The sequence below is a fragment of the Strigops habroptila genome, chromosome Z (genome assembly GCF_004027225.2).
Source record: "Strigops habroptila isolate Jane chromosome Z, bStrHab1.2.pri, whole genome shotgun sequence".
Lineage (NCBI taxonomy): Eukaryota > Metazoa > Chordata > Aves > Psittaciformes > Psittacidae > Strigops > Strigops habroptila.
The window spans coordinates 32,248,360-32,263,684 of record NC_044302.2 but is presented as its reverse complement, the minus strand read 5'-3'; the positions used below and the strand labels follow the sequence as shown (position 1 = coordinate 32,263,684).

The 15,325-nt window shown below is 40.8% G+C and overlaps 1 protein-coding gene across 1 annotated transcript in view; it reads left to right on the top strand.

The window, feature by feature from the left end:
- The first annotated feature begins 2,085 nt into the window (after positions 1–2,085).
- The window catches only part of SLCO4C1 (solute carrier organic anion transporter family member 4C1), a 31,758-nt gene continuing 18,518 nt past the window's right edge, over positions 2,086–15,325 (top strand). The window contains exons 1-3 of the mRNA XM_030470349.1: positions 2,086–2,320; positions 7,185–7,448; positions 14,301–14,495. Coding sequence (XP_030326209.1) covers positions 2,104–2,320; positions 7,185–7,448; positions 14,301–14,495 — 676 coding nt within the window. The 5' untranslated portion in view covers positions 2,086–2,103. The remainder of the gene's footprint in view (positions 2,321–7,184; positions 7,449–14,300; positions 14,496–15,325) is intronic.

Below are 15,325 nucleotides of genomic sequence, written 5' to 3'. Positions count from 1 at the left end.
TCAGCCATTCCTCATCACACTTGTGCTCCAGGCCCTTCACCAGCTCTGTTGCGCTTCTCTGGACCCGCTCCAGCACCTCAATATCTCAATATACTAGCACGGTATAAACTCTTGAAAGTGCACTTCTGTTTAATTCTCTGGATTATTTGATTCCCTATTTAATTCTCAGAGTAGTTCTAAACTGGACACCACAATGCTACCCTTCCCAATTTTCATAAAAATACTGTTGGCTTCAGCTGAACAGACTTTATTTTTCCTAGTGAGCTCCACTCATTTCTCTTTTTCCCTTCCTTTCTGTCACCTTCCTCTGATGTTAAAACCAAAACCATCAGCTGGAAGGGTGACAATTAAATGAAGATAACAACAAACCTAGCTGACCTGACAGATCAAAGGAGGTTTTTATGTCTCATTAGCAGTGTAATAATTTAACAGTTTAGTGGATTATTCTCACTACTCTAGCATGTAGGCACTCTAGCGAAGATCAGGATATTAGACCTCTCAAGAGGCTGTTAACTGGGATGTATCTTGACAGCCAGTTGAGGAAAACCCACTCCAGACTATTGCCTGAAATTACAGTAAGATAATTTCAGGGTTTGGGTGCTGTCAGGGACCAGCAGTGGAACACTTCACTGGGGAGCAGCTATGTGAGCTCCTGTGGGCTTGGTTGGCTGTGGGGCTGGAGCAGTACTTGGGAAAGACCCTGATGTGCAGGGTGGGGAAGGCCCTACTTCCAGAGAAGCCTATGGCCCTCCAGCTCCAGCCACCACCGTCTGCCCCTGCAAGCTGCAGCAGCAGCAGCTGATTTCTCACTTGGAATGAAGACATAGTATTCACACACCATCTTCTCTAACCTACCGGTTTTCTTTTTGAAGACGGCCAACTCCATGTAGTTTCCTGACCTAAATACTTGAAATACTTTTCCCTAATAAGTATTCAAAAATATGCTTCTTTCTGAAGAGCTGTGACACCAAGGGAAGAGAGGACAGTTGGGAATTCATGAAGATGCCCTGGCTTTCATTGTGAAACCAAAGCCACAGCTCATGTCTCCAGTTTCAGTCTTACTTCACTTGTGTCTAAAACGTTTCGAACTCTTGAAAGGGGAAGGGCTCTTCAGGACAAACCTGTACTGCCCAGAGATTAACACCAGTGACGGGTAATTGATCTCTGGACTCCTTCCCAGTTGTTCTTGTGCAGATGAGTGAAGTAACTGCCCCTATATGCAAACAGACTCGATACTTCCTTGTACACTTGACAAATTCTCATGGTCTGCAATTGAATTAACTTGCTCAATGGCTGGAAGCTCCTGCAGGTGGAAACTCTCCGTGGTACAGTAGGGGAAATAATATTTCCAAAGGATGACATTTGCAGATGTCCAGGGTTTCTGTGGAGATGGGTTTCCACACCCAAGCAGGTCATGTGCCAACTCTCTTGCAGAAAGCAGGAAAGTACTGTATCTGGGAAAAAAATCCCTTTCAGTTTTTCCAACACTTACAAAGAACATCTTGAAGTTGGTGGTGGTTTTTTGTGTGCGTGGGTTTTGGTTTTTGGTTTTTTTTTTTTTTTTTTTTTTTCTTGGAAGAAACGTTCTTTTCAGGTGCTTGATTTTCAAATGTTTTCAGAGCAAACCTTTCCCCGCACAGCGACGTGCCTTTCTGCCGCTCAGCCCTGAACTGGCAGTCGGAGGAAGGACCTGCTCTAGACGTGTGAACCCGAAACAAAAGAGAACCCGGCCCTCACCGCTGGCCCTCCCGACGTGATAATGTCGGTCGCGCTGTGACCGTTCCACGGCTCCCGGAGCAAGGGCTCTCGCCTCATGGCGCCCGTGCTCGCGGGGCTGAGCCCGTTGCACCGGCCGACCGCGGGCAGGGGCCAGCACCGGCAAGGAGGCTCTGCGGGAGCGGCGGGCCACGGCCCCAAGCGGTGCGGAGCGAGGCGGGGCGAGGCGGGGCGGGGCGGGGCGGGGCTGGCCGGGCCGGGCCGGGCGGGGCCGTCCGCCCCCTTAGGAGGGGGAAAGCGCCACCACCTGCCGGCCGGGCGGCCCGCCCTCCTGTTATTTAGAGGAGCGTTGCAGCCAGTGTCGGACCGCGGCGTCCCAGCGCTGCCATGGAGGGTCGCGGGATCGAGAACCCGGTGTTTGAGCCACCCAGCCCCGACGCCGGCCGCCAGCGCCAGGCGAGCTCCGCCAAGGTAGATGCCGGCATCCCCGCGCAGTCTGGGGAGGGGCCCTGCGGTTGGGGCCGCTTTGCCCCTAGGGCTCTGCAGGTCTGCAACAACCCTGAGGGCTTCCTGGCTATGTACAGCCTGCTGGCCATCTTCCAAGGTAACCTTTTCCGGAGCCGCAGTGAGGTGCTGAGTTCTTCCCCACCTTCACTGTGGGACCCTCCTGCTGCCTTGGGCACATCTTGCTCTTCATTTTGAAGCTGCAGGGGGGAGCCTGGTCTGGGGAAGGCAGGTGATAAGTGGTGGTGATGGGTGAGGGGAGACGGGCTTCCTCTAGCTGCCTGAGTCTAGTGTTGTCACTGGAAAGTGACATCAGTCACTCTGCCAAGGGGAGAAAGTGCCCCGGTGTCCTGAATAGGGAAGTTGTGCATATTGTGCATATAGTAGTGCTCTCTGTACTTCTCTCAGTTCCTCATTTTCTTCTTTTCCTACCCACCTTTTTGACCACTGACAACTCCATGGCCCCATCAGCTCTGTTCTTCATGTCCTGCTCTTGCCTATACTGCATCTCCGTTGCTCACGTGGAGCTACTGCGCCATACGTGCCTTGCAGGTTGAGACAGATGGTCCAGGGAAGAAAAAAAATGCTGTAAACTGATAGACAACAGTGTCGTGCCCTAGCATGTGCTTTGTTGCCTGCCAGTTACAAAGGTACCTTAGCATGGTTGAGTGGGACTTCGGGTAATTAATGTGGCTTTAAAGACATCTGTTTTGTTCTGTGAATCCCAGTGTAGCCATTTTTAACACATAGCTAGTGGGTTACCCTTGGGGGGAACCTGAAGTTCTGCTTGCACTTAATTTCTGTTGTTCAGCTTCAGATATTCTTGTCCATATTTTTGGTTTCCTGTAAGAAGATCTGTTGGGACCTTGGCAAGCCTTAGGCTTAGAAAGCAGTAATAATTGGATTAATGTTCAGAACCCTTCAGCTTAATGGGACTAGCTAGGAAAGAAAACTGTTTCCTGAAAAAATAGGAAGTTTTAAAGCTCATCATTGTTGCACATAAGAAGGAGACTGCTGTAGAGGGGTGTGGGGTGGGGCATGTAGAAGAAGAGATTCAGTGCTAGGAGAGCAGGCAGCCTATGCCAAAGTCATGAGGATATGGATGGCTGTATTCCTGCCTGAAACACTGAAGTCACTGGGATGGCCTGAGGAGAATTGAGCAGCAGGTTCTGCTTAAACCTAGAAGGATCTGACTGCTACTTGTGTGGCTCGGAAAATCCTTAGAAGAACAGTGCCTCTCAGTATGTAATTCCATGAACTGTTTGATTTCAACTTGTTTAGCATCTGATCTTAGTATACAGGTTTTGTGTTAGAAAGGTAGCTAGAGAGTTCTGGGCAGACCCTGCTTGTATTTGAAAGACTATGCTACAGCTGGTAGGACCAAGAGTTGATTGGTATTGCAGATGTCCTGCTTTTAGCTCAAGTTTATTTTCTCTAACATAGTGAAAAGGAAGGTGTGTGTGTAAGAACTTGTTACATAGCAGATTTCAGTAGCAGCTGAATAGTAAAGACTTTTAGATTATGCATGTATATTTTTTGTACCTCAAGAATATGGACAAGCAACCAAAAATACCCTGAATGGGAGTCTGAAAAGTTTCAGGTTATATTACACTGGACAAAGTGCCTTGAGTACTTCCAGCACTTCTAAATTGCTATAGGAGTATTTCTTAAACCCCACTTTGCTGTGCTGATCTGATGGTTGAATGAATTCAGTAGCAATTAAATTTTATCTCCTGGTAATAGAGTGGATAGGTTCCCAGTCATTAAAAGGACTTGTATCATAAGAAGCTCTGTCCCCTTAGGATGTTACGGGTGTGGGTTATGTCACTTATGCAGCACTTGGTCCTGTTATCTAACTGTAGATGTATGCCAGACCTTAGAGAGGTACCTTCCTAATCTAGCTCAAATTTAGGGCCTTAATGTAAGGAAAATTCTGATGCTTGTTTTGGAGGCTGATGTAGGCATGGCTATTACAGCCCTTGTGGCATTCTTAATTATACGTTAGCTGGATTTTCACAACAAGTACCCTTCATTTGGCTAGATCATAGAAAGGAAATTGGGCACTGAATGCTCAAGTTGCAACGCTTTTTGAGATGTAGAAAAAACCAAGAATATTTTAGCACAAGAAATTCAGTGCTGCATTTGAAACTTTGTAAAAATATTCAGGGCTTGCAGCTTCAGAGCTTAGATAAAAACACACAAAGCACACTGAGGTTTTGAAGTTAAGTAAGCTACTACTGTACTGTAGCTTTACCCTCCAAATTACAGAAACATCACTGAGGAAGATAAAATATATCTATAAAACTTGCTAATGCTTAATGTACCTCCAGGAGGGCTTATTTCTTAATATGCTGAAGAATAATGAAATAATCCTTAACACACTTTTGATTCGTGTATGCTATTACACTAGAGTTTTTTACACAATGGGTGAACACAGTAGGTGGTTTGCTGCAGTGACCTGGTACAAGTGTGTAGATTTTTGTATGTGTGTGTCTAACTGAAGGCATGTATTTATTAGGCTATTTTGTAGCTGCCCTACGAAAGAAGTTATTGTTGTCGTTAGCATCTGATATGCTGCATTTCAGCTGCTCAGGAGATTGCAGGCAAAACTTAAATCTTTATTTCTGGCTGTTTCAATTTCAAGGACATGTGAAACCTGTATTTCAAGAATAGAAAACACTGCTTTGTGTAGAACATGGATACATGACTAATACCTGCTTTCCGTATGGCACTCACAGGTGCATAAATATGATTGCGTCTTGTAATGCAGTAACCAGATATGCCGCAGTTCATAGCTTCAGTAGCAAACAAGTAGTCTCACTATCTTGGGTACAAGAAAGACAGGTTTTTTTTTGTAATGTCAGTAATTTTATTAAACAAAACAGCAGAACCACTGTTTGAGACTGACCTGGTCTAATCTGTCTGAAAACTTTGAATAGCACTAGTACTTTATATGTGAACTAGATTTGTCACCGGAAAGACTTTTAATTTTTTTTTTTTTTTTTTTAATTGGGTGCCTGCAAACCACTGCTTTAAAGCCACTGTACTTTCAAAATCTGTGAAGTGCTTTTTGTTGAGTGGATGAACAAAAAATACTCCTGTTTCTTGTTAGACCAAATGAAGTTGGCTTATAATTAATCTGGATTTTGTGGGTCAGTGCCCGCTGCACCTAAACTTCTAACACATCTTCTAAACAAGTGTGGCAGGACAATAAACGTTTGGATGAGTTAAAAAAAATATATATATATATACTACTATTTAAGTGTTGAGATGTCCTTGTAGGATTTGGTTTTCAGATCAAGTTAGTGTCAGCCACGTTCCGTCTTTCCTGAGGAAACTTTAATGATTAATCACTAGATGAATAGCAGCACAACTTCTCCAATGCCATCATCGCGTTTACTTTTTTACAGATTAAATGTAATTATCCAGTAAAATTAACTGCAAGGTTTTATGGCTTTTAGGATGTAAATTAAAGGTGACAACTTAAACTACAGGTAAAAGACACTGTCCTGAATACTCTGCTATTTAATAGGAATTTAAGTGTGGTGATCAGACTGACAGGTAAAATTGTAATTGTTAATAGAATTGTTAATTGTTAACAAAAAGGCCATAGTAGGATGTTAGAAAACTATGATTATGCCAGAGCCACCTCCTTATAGGATGGTGAAGTGTTTAGATATGGTGGGGATTTCACTGATAAGAGAACAGCTGGTTGATCACAGATTTGGAGCGATATTTTTTTTTTTTAATGTGTAGAGCACTCTAGGCAGAACTATTGAACTTCAGCCTGTGTAGTTGCACTTATGGATGGTGCAATGTTTGTTGAAAACTAGCTTAAAAACATTGTTGTCCCCAGTCATCTGTCATTCTGTTCTTAGAATGACAATAGAGAATTGTGTTTGAATTTTAGAAAGAGGAAGGGTAACTATAGGGTCCATGTTAGACTACAGAAATCTTAACCTTACTTGCAACTGTGACTCCAAGACTTCCAACTTATTTCCAGGTTGTATATTTTATTATGGACACAGTTTAATTAGGCTACCATGAAGTTATCTGACAGCTAGGAAGTACAGCTATTCATCTTGCTTGCAACAGAATCCTATTTGGGAACTGTCAGAAGGAAACTCCTGAAAGTTTAACTACTTGATGTGGCAGAATGTGAGGCAGGATGGGAGATTCAAGTTATTATCTACAAACAACACATGTAAAAAATGAACAGTGTTTATAAGCGTTTATTGACAGTTGCAACTTACTTGCTTCTACTTCTGGATCGGTTTTTTTGGAGTTCACCTGTGCCTAACTAGGGAAGCCTGTTCAAGGTCTTTTCTTCAGGTTGTTTGATACTTCCGGAACTTGAAGATTCAGAGGGCAAACTTTTTTCTCAGTTAAAGTAAATCACCTCAGTTGCTCTCAAACAGTTACATAGTATTTTTAAATATGTTTTATATTATAGGGGAAAGATGTCTGTTCAGAAGCAGCTTGGTATCTTCCCTTCATGATAGCAGAGAGGAAATGTTTGTTGGTCAGTCTTTATTTGGCAGCTATGTCCTGAACTGTCTTCCATCATAGTTTGTATTCTAATGCGAGTCAAACTTGACAAATTTTCTTTTAATTTATACAAAGTCTGATAATGCTGCAATGCATTCTGTTTGAAATCTCTGTGCTTCAGACTGAATCTGGAACCTTAATACATGAATAGAGTTTGAGGCATGGTATTTCACTGGATTAATACTTAAGTGTGGAATCTAATGCCCACAACAGAGAAGAAAATGGAATAGGTTCTGTACAGTTTGGCTGTCTTAAGTTGGCACTGTATCATTCTACGACCTATGTGGATTTTAAAGCTAATTAAATACTTTGTAAATATATTAATTTTAACCAATCCATCATACAGTGGTAACTTTACCCTTGCAACTTTATCAAATTAAAGTATCTTTGACTAATTTTTTTTTTTTTTTTTGTAGGTATGGTGGTAAATGGCCTGATTAACATTAGTATTTCAACAATTGAGAAGCGTTATGAGTTGAACAGTTCACTCACTGGCTTAATCTCTGCAAGCTATGATATTTCTTTTTGTGTATTGTCACTGTTTGTGTCTTTCTTTGGAGAAAGAGGGCACAAACCGCGATGGCTTGCTTTCTCAGCATTTATGCTAGGACTGGGCTCACTTACATTTTCCTTACCACACTTCAGTAGTGGAAAATACCACTTTGGAACTAAACTTGAAGGTAAGATTATCCTTGTGTTTTGGAAAGGATTTGAAAAAATGCGTAGCAAGTTGGTGCAACTCTTACATTGATACAATATAGTTAATCTCTGTCAGAGTCCTAAAAATATCTTTAATCTGAAAATAAAATGATTCTGTGAAATCCAGAAGTTCAAGGGATGTCTCTTTGCACAGTGGACTTCCATTTTCAGAAGAGATCCAAGTGTCGGTATCAGTTCTTGCTCATAAGCAACACTTGAATAAATTTTTTTTTGACTTGCGTTGAATGCAATTATAATTCACTTTGTGTAAAAAATGATCTGGCATTTCTTTGAATAGAAATGCAAGTTAGGTCAGTGATGCAGAATAAATGTTAAAGGGAAACTGGTAGACTTGGTGTTGTTGAAGGGTGACTACATGTTGCAGTTCTTTTAGGTTTTGAACTATTAAAGGCATCTTGAGTAATCCAGTAGCAAGTTTCACTGAGTTCTTCTAATGTTGATTAAAACTTATGGGTTTCTTTGAAATAGAGGGAACAAGCAGTACTGAACTATACTGAACAAAGCAGTACTGAAATTGTGGGAGTAGCCAGCTCTCAGGAGATCTTGCATATCTTTTCTCATAAAGCAAGATTTTAAGTGCAGTGTGCTTAATGCATCTCAACTTCCTGGTACACCTGTAACTAGTAAACATTCAGATATGTTTAAAGCAGGATGACTTAATATTTCAGGATTGTCTTGATTGTTATTGCAGTATTTAATCAGATTCATGCCTTCAATGAGTAAGCATAGTAGTGCTCACTAAAAAAATCAGTAGCTGTTAAGCAATCTGACAGAAGGTTCTCAGTCTTCTGGTGGTTGATTCTCAAATTAGTGTTTTTCAAGTGTTAGTCATGTCACACACTTCCAGACATCACCCATTAGTTAAGTTACTTTGGCAAGCTATTGTTCCCCATCTAGTAAATGAGGATGTGAGGCAGAAGTCAATTTAACTTTTAAGGCCAAAAGAAAAAACTCTCCAATGTTTGGAGACTGACCAGATGATTACTTGTTCCTGGCTCTATTGCTGTCTACAATTTCGGTATTGTTCTCTCTACTTCACTAGTATGGAAGGGAAGCTGAATTTAATAGAAAACAGTTGCAACTGGCAGGGTGAGAGTCTGAAGGGAGATGGGCAACTATTGCAGCTGATCTCTCTTCTCTCTCTCCTATCAATTTTGGTTGAAATCTCAGAATCAGTTACTGTTTCACTGGAGATCTGTCCCTTTGTCGGCTGTTAAAGATGCTGAGGTGTGATATCTTATTAGGGAATCATGCTCTATATGGACTTTTGAAATCTAAAAGCTGTAGGGAAAATTTTAAATGGAACATATAGTTTCTTCCCCATGGCACTACAAGCATGAATTCATGCTGATTTGACTATCATAAGGCAGCTACCAGTGCTGTGGCTGTGGTGAGCAGATTTAAGGACTTAAGCTGACTTAAACGAAACATTGTCAAAGATAAATGACTACAGAGTGCAGGGAACGACTGCAGCATGACAGATCTGCAGGTGCTGCATAACAACATCCTTTAACAGTTAAGTAAACTGCAGTACATGATTTTATAGGATGTCTGGTTTAGCTAGTTCTGATGTTAATGAAGCATCTTAACCATACATTTAGCTGCAGAAGTAAATAGGACTACACCCTGAACACCTTCCTTGTAAATTCTTTTATTTGATGCTTTGTATTGAAATCTTTGAACAGTTCCTAGTTGATTACTTGAGTATTTTTGTTCACTTGTCATATGCAAGTACTGTGAGCTTCACCTGCAGGACAGCTTCAAAGTGTAGTTCAGCACAGTACTTAATATGTCTGCCAGGTTAATTAAGAGATCTTGTCCAGAATGCAAAATATATCTAGCATTCAGTGTAAGGCTGACAGACTTCCTGGAACTTAATGTTTTACCGTGAGATATTAATTTAATTTTGAGTGTATACATATCCTACTCTACAAAACTGTTCAACTGGAAATATTTCTCATAATAACATTGTTTAGATAGTTTAGTTTGTTTCACATTGAAAGAGTAGCTAACCAATGGTCTAACTATTTACAGAAATTTTTAGCAACATCAAACGTGTCTTGTCTTATCTCCAGAAAGGCTTCAGACTCAAATTTGTAATGCAGATGTAACCAGCTATTTTTTCTGGTAACTTTTCCAGGTAACATAGGGTCGTCAGTGTTGCAGCAGGCTCTGATATTGGTAGTCAGGAGCTCCATCTACTGGCTTGTCTGTAATGAAATCATTTGTTATTTGGTTACCTATAAACAGTACAGAGGACTGTAAAAACTGCAGATGCTATAAGCAATGTGCTTTTGAATTTCCATCTTGGATTTCACTGAAACATGTTTAAATTTGTGAAAGATGTCTGTTACAGCAAATGTGAAGTGTAGATCTTCACTTGACACAATGAAGATAACTTTATTGTGAAGGTGGTCAGATTGGAACTGACCAAAATGGAACAGATTACCTAGGAAGACTGTGCAGTCTGTTTTGGGGTGGCTTTCAAGACCTTGCTGGGTGAAGTCCTGAGCAACTGGTCTGCATTCTGCTTTGACGCTGTTTGGATTAAGTTCAATGAGATGACTCCTTGATACCTTACCAACCTGAATTATTCCATAAGTGTCTTCAGTAACAGGATGTGAATGACTTATTTGGAAAAAAGAACTGTCTTTGTTAATAACAAACCTTAGCCATTTGAGTTGAAATGTGTGTTGTGTGATCTAAGAAGAAGGAGAATGATTTGAACACTTCACTTCTCTGTTCTACTGGAGATTCAGGTGCTGGACAAGTCATTTAGGGTCTGAGAATGAATCTTCTCAGAAAGACATTAATTGATCTTCCTTCCCAGAACATGCCAAGAGCAGTTCAAGAGTGAGGAAGACTGTGGCATTTGTGTACTAATGGTGACAGAATGTGTGTGATGCCAGCCTCTAGTTTGACTGTTTTGTCTTGCACCATCAGAATGTGTGTGTTTTTCCTGTTGGTTTTGCTCTCTGAAGAGACTATCTAATTAGTCAAGTAATGGATAGTGCTGCTCTTCTCTACATTACTTGGCCTAATTCTCTATACCACTTAGATGTTCTGTAATACTGTAACATCTGCCTTTAGAAACCAAGGACTAAGTCTTCATTCAGCATGTGCATTGAAGCTTTGAGTTTCCTATTCAAGACTTAAATGGGAGACATATTTATAAAGGAATGGAAACCGAGCTGTTCTTTATTTCTCACTTCTGACAACTCTAAACTATTCCCTGTCCCCCAAAAGACAAAAAAACCCCATGCCTATTGACTGCAGTTCAAGATACAAAGAAAACAGTCAAGAGACCTGTCTTACGTCTGACGTAATTGATAAATGTAAGTGGCACCTCACAGTCGGTTCTACCCTCTTGTATTAGAGGGTATACTGTATTAGAGCCTAGTATGTTGTATTAGACACTTGGGGATATTTTGGCCTTTACATAACTTGAATTCAGGTAAATATATTAAAGCATGCAAGAAGGTTTATAATGATTAACTCTGTTGGATGGTGTTGCCTTTAATGCAGTTCTGCTCTTTCAAATGCAAGTCTAATCCGCTGACTTTTAAAAGGAAAACAAGTTTAATGAGAAAATCTAGTTTAAAAATGGTCAGCCACCCATCCTAAATTTCTCCCAGTTTTACTTAGCTCAGGTTAGAATTTATTGGTTGTATAAAAGGCAGTACCTTCTCACAATTCTTATGACAGCAGCAAACAGGCTTGTGGATCTAATCCAGGTTAGATTTAACTTGTGTCACTTTGACAATCTGCTTAAACCTTTGAGTGGTACAAGACTGGTACTCTTAGCTTTGTGTTAAATGATCTTCGCTTTTAAAATATTTCTTGGGAACAGGAAATATAGCCTATGACTCCACTCAGCAAGTGCATGTGTACTTGCTGACTTTAAAAAAGTCTGATAGCAAATAAGAGTACTATAGCTGTATTAAAATGCATATTAATGGTTTTCTTAATTTTGTAGTTAGACCTGATTACGTGAATCTGAAAACAAACTAGTGTGGTAAACTTCTCACCTCAACGTGAGGATAAATTTCTGAGGGCATATAAATTGAAGAGCTAGAAAAGTGGAAAAGCATCTATAATCAATTAGTTCATGTTACTCTAAAAGCCTGAGACAGTGTGGGTGGAGATGGGAATTCATGAAAAACCGCATTCTGTCAAGAGTTTGATTTATATTACCATATATTACCACACCGTACACGTATTACCGTACATGCTTATTTTGTGAAGATCAAACTAGGCTACACTTTTGTCATTAGCATCATTCATGGTATTTTCTTGCTCTGCATTACTTGTTTTCTTATGTGTGTATTTTAACAAGTTACTATTATTTGTGTACTACAGTAAAATAGCTAGCTAAACGTTGTTTTAGACTTGCCCAGTAGGTATTAAAGGCTAACTTATAACTGCAGGCATACTATATATATGGGCTGTACATGGATGTGTGTATGTTAACAAGGTATTGCAGGACATGTTGGGTGTTTTTTTTCTTATAATCAATTTTAGATGCTGTGCATTTAAATAGTACAAAGTTAACCTAATTTAAAGACTTAATTTCCTTCAGAACAGAGGAATCATAGAATCACAGAATGGTTGGGGATGGATAGGACCTTAAGATCATCTACTTCCAACCCCCCTGCCTTTGCCAGGGATGCCTTGCACTAGACCATGTCGCCCAAGGCTCTGTCCAACCTGGCCTTGAACACTGCCAGGGATGGAGCAGTTCCAGTGCCTCACCATCCTCACAATGAAGAACTTCTTCTTTATATCTAACCTGAATTTCCCCTGTTTAAGTTTACACCCATTACCCCTTTTCCTATTGCTACAGTCCCTGATGAAGAGTCCCTCTCCAGCATCCTTGTAGGCCCCTTGCAGATACTGGAAGGCTGCTATGAGGTGTCCACGCAGCTTCTCTTCTTCAGGCTGAGCAGCCCCAACTCTCTCAGCCTGTCTTCATATGAGAGGTGCTCCAGCCCCCTGATCATCCTCGTGGCCCTCCTCTGGACTTGCTCCAGCAGCTCCATGTCCTTCTTGTGTTGAGGACACCAGAACCGCACATAGTACTGCAAGTGGGGTCTCATGAGAGCAGAGTAGAGGGGTAGGATCACCTCTTTTGATCTGCTTGTCATGCTGCTTTTGATGCAGCCCAGGATACGGTGGGTTCTGGGCTGCGAGCACACACTGAAGCTGGCTCGTGTTCAGTTTCTCATCAACCAACACCCCCAAGTCCTTCTCCACAGGGCTGCTCTGAATCACTTCTTCCCCCAACCTGTAGTTGTGCCTGGGGTTGCCCCAGTGCAGGTGTAGGACCTTGCTGCAAAAGAAAGCACATGGAGTATGTTTTCCATTTATTGTCAAAACCTTTAGTCTTCAGAGTAGTGATTCATAATAAGCTGTTCCCTATGTGGCTTCAGCATAGCATTAAAATGAGGGTTGTTCCAAAGTGGAAAGGAAGGAGAATTTTAATGATTCCTCTGCTTGAAGTGAGAATTTTCCCATCACTCTATATTGGCCAGTTTCTGTGTGACAGCCCTGAGTCACCTGTTGTGTGCTACATGATTCCACTACCACTATGGTGGTGTTCCTTCAGGAGGAAGCCATGATAAAGCCCATGGATGCATTTATAACACCAGTGTAGACAGTTCTCTTTAAATGTTTACTGTGTGCTAAGCACTTCCTTATGTTTTATATCCTGTGAGACCAAAGTGTGGACAAGTTAGCCGTTTGCTTAAAGTAAGAAGTGTTCTTAAATGTAAAACAACCTGAGAAAAATCACGTAATAATTTTGTAGCAAAGCACAGAGGATTAATCAGTGTGCTTACCTAACCTGAAGCGTGCTTTCATATATTTGCTCAATGTGTCTTTTTTCTACCAAACTGATGGGTTTGTCCTCTTCCTTAGGGTTGTGTGCTTTTCTGTGGACAAATCTGAAAAGAGCTGTGATCCTTCTTTGGTCTTGTTCCTGGGGTGTCTGCTACTAGAAGTGCAATGACAGCAAGGGGAAGGAGAAGAGAAAACATACTCCCTGTCTTCACTTCCTCTTTTCTCTTCCCTCATAGTGCCAAACATTACAGGAGCAGATGCAGCCTTAGGCTGTTGTACCTCTGCTTCCCTCTTTGTGTGTGTGGACAAGTTCAAAAGCTTTACGTTAACTTGTCATTCTGGAGATACGGCAGTGTGTGCTTCATGAGGGATAGTGGTGTGGGTTTTTAAGTTGGGGTTTTTTTTCTTGATAAACACTTCTCAAAAGAGTGTATGAGAAGAGAAGATTATCTTTGCTTGCGACTGACAACTGTGCTTTCCTCTCTGACGGTCCAACTTCCCTTAGGTTGTCCAGACCATTCTGTCACTTAAGGGTAAAAGCTGTTGTTAGTGCTCTCAGAATCATTAGAAGGTACAAGAACAAAATTAAGTGTTTGGTTCCTAGGAGTATTCACTAACCTGTTGGATGACAGTTTGACAGGTTTGGCTTGGTTTGTTTGCTTGTTTTTCATATTTGGTCAATAATACTTTCAGCAAGCCAAAGTCTTTTAATAAGGCTATTTTATCCATCTTTCCTTCCTGGTAAGGAAACAAAACCCAAGCCATAATAGTATTTCTTTTGGGGGATATGATATCACTGTCATTGGGTATATTACTAGGCCTGAAAATTATAATTGTGCACAGAGTAGTTCATATATAGTTTAGCTTTCAGTTCAGGGTTGGTTTTTTTGGCTTTTTGGTTGTGTTTTTTTCCTTCAGTTAGATTGTGATGAGCTTGGAAACAGAATTTTAAAGTCTTGCTCTCTGTCTTTCAGACACATGTCAAATTCCAGGAACAAGGTCTGCTAACTTCACTTGCAGTGCCAGCGCAATGTCTTCACTTTCCAACTATCTGTATGTCTTTATCCTGGGACAGTTGATGCTGGGAATTGGAGGAACACCACTGTATACTTTGGGGACAGCTTTTATTGATGATAGTGTCCCAAAACACAAGTCTTCCCTTTATATAGGTAACTTTTAAAACTATTTATAACGCATTGTCTGGATAGGTCATAGACTGCAACGCCTTTGAAATGTTTTTATGAATTTCTCTAATTATATCTGTCTTGTCATTGTTTACTTAGGTGCATAAAGTGTTTCTATATCAGCTACTGTGCATGTTAGGTATTAGTCTCATGTAAGTATCAAGTCTCGTCAATAGTTCTGCAGAATGTGGTAAGGCTACTTTGTACCTCTCTTGCTATTTTTTCATGTCAGTAACTGAAGGTGATTAAGTGGCTAATGTAGCCTGACTGTCAAGAACAGAATGAACTGTAGAGAAAATTTGCTTTTAGTGTCAGGCTTTGAAAACTGCTGTATATCAGGTTGGTAGCCATGCCTTACTGTATCATTTATCAGATTTATTTATTTATCTTCTAACAGTAAACAGTCCCCTCAGAGGAGGGGCACTCCTGTGCATTATGTGATCAATGCAGTTCTCTAGCCACATACAAATTTGGTGCTTCAGGAGGAAATAGTGGAAGTGTCTTTCCTTAATTGACCGTAAAGGAATTAGCTAGAAATATGGAGAATGTGTCTTACTGCGGGGCTGTTCGACAACAAAGGAATAGTATTTCTTAGCAGTGGTTTTTAATTTTTCCTAATCAGCATTCTTTTGGTTATGTGCATTTTTACTGCCAAGTTTGTTGTAGTATAAGTGTGTTTTCTGTGGGTATGAAGATGTTTGCTGTTATCCCCATTTTAGATGTAAGCTGGTAAAAGTGTGTTAGCTATACTGGTAACTTGCAGGAGGAATTCAGAGCATTTTAGATTCCTGGACTGTTTTCCAGAATAAATCAAT